The sequence below is a fragment of the Triticum urartu genome, chromosome 5A (genome assembly GCF_056163025.1).
Source record: "Triticum urartu cultivar PI428250 chromosome 5A, HENAU_Tu73, whole genome shotgun sequence".
Taxonomy (NCBI): domain Eukaryota; kingdom Viridiplantae; phylum Streptophyta; class Magnoliopsida; order Poales; family Poaceae; genus Triticum; species Triticum urartu.
Genome location: NC_141877.1, coordinates 666,451,131 through 666,455,823, shown reverse-complemented (window position 1 = coordinate 666,455,823; position 4,693 = coordinate 666,451,131). Strand labels below are relative to the sequence as shown.

General features: G+C 44.2%; 1 protein-coding gene across 1 annotated transcript; it reads right to left on the bottom strand.

The window, feature by feature from the left end:
- Positions 1 to 1,253: 1,253 nt before the first annotated feature.
- Positions 1,254 to 4,693, bottom strand: LOC125511497 (receptor kinase-like protein Xa21). Its single transcript, XM_048676882.2, has 2 exons — positions 1,885 to 4,693; positions 1,254 to 1,803 (listed from the first exon to the last, which is right to left on the bottom strand). Exons 1-2 carry the CDS (start codon positions 4,649 to 4,651, stop codon positions 1,388 to 1,390), a joined length of 3,183 nt encoding a protein of 1,060 aa, XP_048532839.1. The 5' UTR covers positions 4,652 to 4,693; the 3' UTR covers positions 1,254 to 1,387.

The following is a 4,693-nucleotide window of genomic DNA, read 5'->3' as shown; positions in this document are numbered from 1 at the left end:
TGGTCAACACCTTACACCCTGCCCAATAGACACGCATAAAAAAACAAGGTTTCAAAGCTTTTAAAAGGGGTAATCTTGATGATTTTTCATTCGACAGGGTAATTAGTGTCAAAAATGCATAACTAAGGAGTAAAAAGTGGAATTCACTCTAAATAAAAAGGACAGTACACTTTGAACTGATACAAGGGGTGTAATCATTTGATTTGTTTCATAAAAAATAAGGAAATGACAGACTTGCAATGTCTCAAATCTCAGATGTTGTCTCGATCCTTCTCCCATCCCCATTAAAGGGCTGTTGGGCAAACTAACTGCTGTATTGCAGAACAACATGATTCTGCATTTATTTGATACAGTTGTAAAGCAACATAGCTCTGAGAACAATTACTAACTGAAATGATACATAATTGTTTGATTATGCAGGATCATGTCTTGTACTAGCTTGTTTGTTAACACTGCTCTGAATTTATTATGCAGGTCCTGCCCCTTCTCTCCGCCGGCTCCTCCCGCTCTCCACTCTAGATCCACCAAGGCCTGGCCGGCACCAAGGTCACATTACTACCTGGTAAGATACTATTACTGTAGAGTACTAATAATACTTTTAATGACCGGTGTTAGTTGCTGCATAGACGCTGGCTATATTGGATGTTTTTTTTGTGGGTGAGAGATAAATCATGTTGCTGGCTTACTGGATTAAAACGTTTAAAATCTGCAATAAGCAATGTAGATGTGCGTCAACTGCTGTTGCCATGGCGCTGTTGTGGAACACCATGACACGCCACCCCTGAATTCTCCCATAGATGCGGGGGAGATGGCGTGTACAGTTTGCTGTTTCTTGCCCCTTCCCTTTTGTTTTGATAGCTTAGGTTTTGCTTTCTTTTCTACTCCCTCCGTTCCTAAATATAAGTCTTTGTAGAGATTCCACTAGATGGACTACATACGGAGCAAAATAAATGAATCTACACTTACAATGCATCTATATACATCCGTATGTGGTTCCTAGTGAAATCTCTACAAAGACTTATATTTAGGAACGGAGGAATAGTTGAGCAGCGGCTTTGTGTCATTTTTACTGATGTTTCTTCTAATACAAAACAACAAGCACGAAGGATGAAGTAATGGAAACTCTCAACTTCAAGTCTACTGGTTTTTCCTGAAGCATGAAGTAATATTGCCTGCATGCGTACAGTCTTGAGAATGGGAAAACAATTACACTGCTTGGTTTCAGAAACTCTCCAGAACTTGCTCTAGTGCTATTATTACAGAACACCATGCTTATGCATTTATTTGATATAATTGTAAAGCAACATACATAGCTTTGAGAACAATTACTAACTGAAACAACACATAATTTTATTATTATGCAAGATCATGTCTTATACTAGCTTGTTTATTCAACGCTGTTCTGAATTTCTTGAGTCGGAGCTTCTCTTTCTGCTCCATGGTCCCCTATAAACATGAGGTACACATCTCTGATTGCATGCATCTCTGCTGCTGCATCCCTCGTCAGTGCTCGGTCTCGAGGCTGTTGCTTTGAGCAGGATATGCCAAGCCTCAACACTGAAACCAAGCACTCCTGGATTCTAACATTTGTAGTGTTATCGTGTTGCCCGCCGTGCAGCCACATGCTTGGGTCAGCTATCTCCAGGGTTCTACCTGGAAGAGCATCATTGGCAAACTTATGCAGATCCAACGAATCTCTGAACGTGCCTTCTGTCGGGCTCCTTCCGGTAAACATCTCAAGCAGTAATATGCCAAAACTATAAATATCACCAGCTGCTGAGACCGCAGAGCCTTCTCCATACTCTGCAATTACGCAAAGTTTTGTGGTTAGTATGCCATATTCGTGTGGAAAGTGAAATATAAAATTAGAAGAGTATCAGTTACCTGGAGCAACATAGCCTATGGAACCTCTAATTCCAGTTGAGCTATTTAAAGCTGGCATCCCCTCGCTTGTATTTTCTTGAAGGATCCTTGATATGCCAAAGTCTCCAACTCGGGCGCTCATGTCTTCGGCAAGAAGAATGTTGCTTGGCTTAAGATCACAATGGATTACCAATGGTTGGCAGTAGTTGTGCAGATATTCTATTGCATCCACAATATCAACAGCAATATCAAGCCTTTGGGCAAGGCTGAGTGTGTTGTTTATAGTGGGATCTTGCGATTTTGGATGAAGCCAACCATCCAAGTTACCATTGGGCATGAACTCAAAAACCAATGCCTTGAACTCTTGACCTTGGTGGTTGACGCTCGAACAAGAAGTAATGATTTTAATGAGACAACGGTGTCGTATCCTTCTCATCGCCTCACATTCAGCCTCAAAACTCTTGGAATATCTAGAATGACCAATATTAAACACCTTGACAGCCAATGTTCTTTCTTCAGTGTCCAAAACACACTTATAAACCGCACCATAACTTCCTCTCCCAAGCAAGCTGACTTCCGAAAATCCGTTAGTTCCTCTCAATAATGCATGATAGGGAATTCTCATGTAATGGTCATCAGCAATTGAATTTTGTGCTAGTGTCTTCTGGCTTGGTTTGAGCTTCTTGCAAAGTATCCAAATAAGAATAGCTGAAAGTGAGAACAAAAACGCTCCAGCTGTCGCTAGAGAAATTACAAGAGACTTTGGCATGTTTTTTTTGTTCTTGCTTATGGAGCATGGGGCCAAATGAAGTTGAGGTGTACCACCACACAAATTGATATTCCCAGCAACCGCTAAGTAAGTGATGTTTCTGAAAACACCTTCATCTGGCACCTCGCCTTGCAAATTATTGAAGGATACATCCAGTTTGGATAATGATGTCAAATTCTGTAGAACTACTGGGATTGATCCTGACAGGTTGTTGTGTGCTAGGTACAGCTCTTGCAGGTTTCCAATACTACCAAGGGCTTCAGGAATATTACCAGAGAACTTATTCATGGTCAGGTTCAGTTTACTGAGCCCCTTTATATTCTTCAGTGACTGTGGTATGCTTCCTTCAAAGGAATTATTGTCTAATAACAGACATTCCAACACTACGCAATTCTGAATACCGTCAGGTATCTTGCCAAACAGCTGGTTTCCTGATAGAATCAGTCGGTTAAGGTTTGCCAAACTACCAACTTCATTAGGAAGGGGTCCAGAAAGGGAATTGTATGACAAGTCCAAAAACGAAGAGAGACTGGGTAATTTGAAGATCTCTCTGGGTATTGAACCGTTAAGTCTGTAATTCATTGACAAATCAAGTTCAAAAAGATTTTTCAACTTCCCCAGGCTTGCTGGAATTGGCCCCTCCAAGTTGCCATTGTTTGCAATAAGCCCATTCAACTGTGAAAGGTTTCCTAGCGACGGCGGTATGAAGCCAGACAAGCTATTGTTGTACAAGCCTAGCTGGATCAAGCTCTTGAGCTTGCCAATGCTCTCTGGAATAACTCCGGATATGGAAGTATTTGCTAACACAAGTCTTGTGAGACCAACCAGATTGCCTATGTACGCAGGAATAACCCCGGAGATCATATTGTCAGTTAAACTTAAGTCCCGGAGAGTCGTTGATAGGTTGACAATTGAACCTGGTAGTTGTCCACCTAAAGGATTGACGCTGAGTTCTAATATCTGCAGTCGGCTGCAGTTTGCCAGAGAGGTGATGAATTCCCATCCCTTGTTGTCATTTGCTTCGAGCCGATTGTCAGCCAAGTTCAGATATTGGAGAACTCCCAGTCTCCCCAATGTGGGAGGCACATACCCACTAAATCTATTTTTCCAGAGAAAAATTCTTGTGAGATCAGACATATTGGATCTTGATGAGGGGAGGGGCCCACTGAAGTGATTGGAAGATAAGCTTAGAGCTTTCATCTTGGGGAACTTGCTTCCAATATCATCCGGAATGGTTCCATATAACATATTTAGAGCTACATCAAGTACTTCCAATGATGACCAGTTGTAGAGAGAAAGTGGGAGCATACCAGAGAGGAGGTTGCCGTAGAGACTGAAATATTGCATGTTCTGGATGCTTTCGAGGCCCGGTGGGATCGAGCCCACGAGCTGGTTACTGGTGAGATCGAGGATTTGTAGATGGGATAGATTGGCCAGTGATGCCGGGATGTGCCCTGTGAAGCTGTTGTTACTCAGCGAGAACTCTGTCAAGGATGTCAGCTTCTCACCGAGCTCAGCCGGGATGCGCCCGCCAATCTTGTTGTTGTCCAGTACCATTTCGTTCATGCTGACGCATGAGCTCAGGTTCACTGGGAAGGTGCCGGAGAATGCATTGTCGTCCAAGTAGAGCCCCTGTAGGCGGCGGAGGCGGCCGAGGCTTGCCGGAATGCCCCCATGGAGCGAGTTGAAGCTCAGGTCGAGCGTCCGCAGGAACGTGAGGTTCCCGATGGCCGGGGAGAGTGCCCCGGCGAGCCCAGTGCCGTTCAATAGCAACGCCACCACCCGCGCCGGCCTCCGACGGCTGCACGTCACGCCTTCCCAGCTGCAGAAGCCGGCGCTCCTATTCCAGGAGGCCAGCAAGCCACCATGGTTGATCTGTGCTTTGAAAGCTAGCAGCGCGGCCTCGTCGCTAGCGGTTGCCATGGCAACCATCAGGACGGCTAGCAAGGAGCATAGCAAACACATGTCCCCCATTGCCATGCCCTCTTGGTTTGGTCTACTTTGGTTGGCAAGTAGCATTAGCCTGCTCTACATATGCTTTTGGCCTTTCTCTTGGTTTGG

Bases quoted from the DNA above. Each gene is read 5' to 3' on its own strand.
- LOC125511497 (XM_048676882.2), bottom strand. From the start codon at position 4,651: ATGCTACTTGCCAACCAAAGTAGACCAAACCAAGAGGGCATGGCAATG. The intron at 1,804-1,884 runs GTAACTGATACT...GCGTAATTGCAG, and splicing joins CATAGGCTATGTTGCTCCAG to AGTATGGAGAAGGCTCTGCG.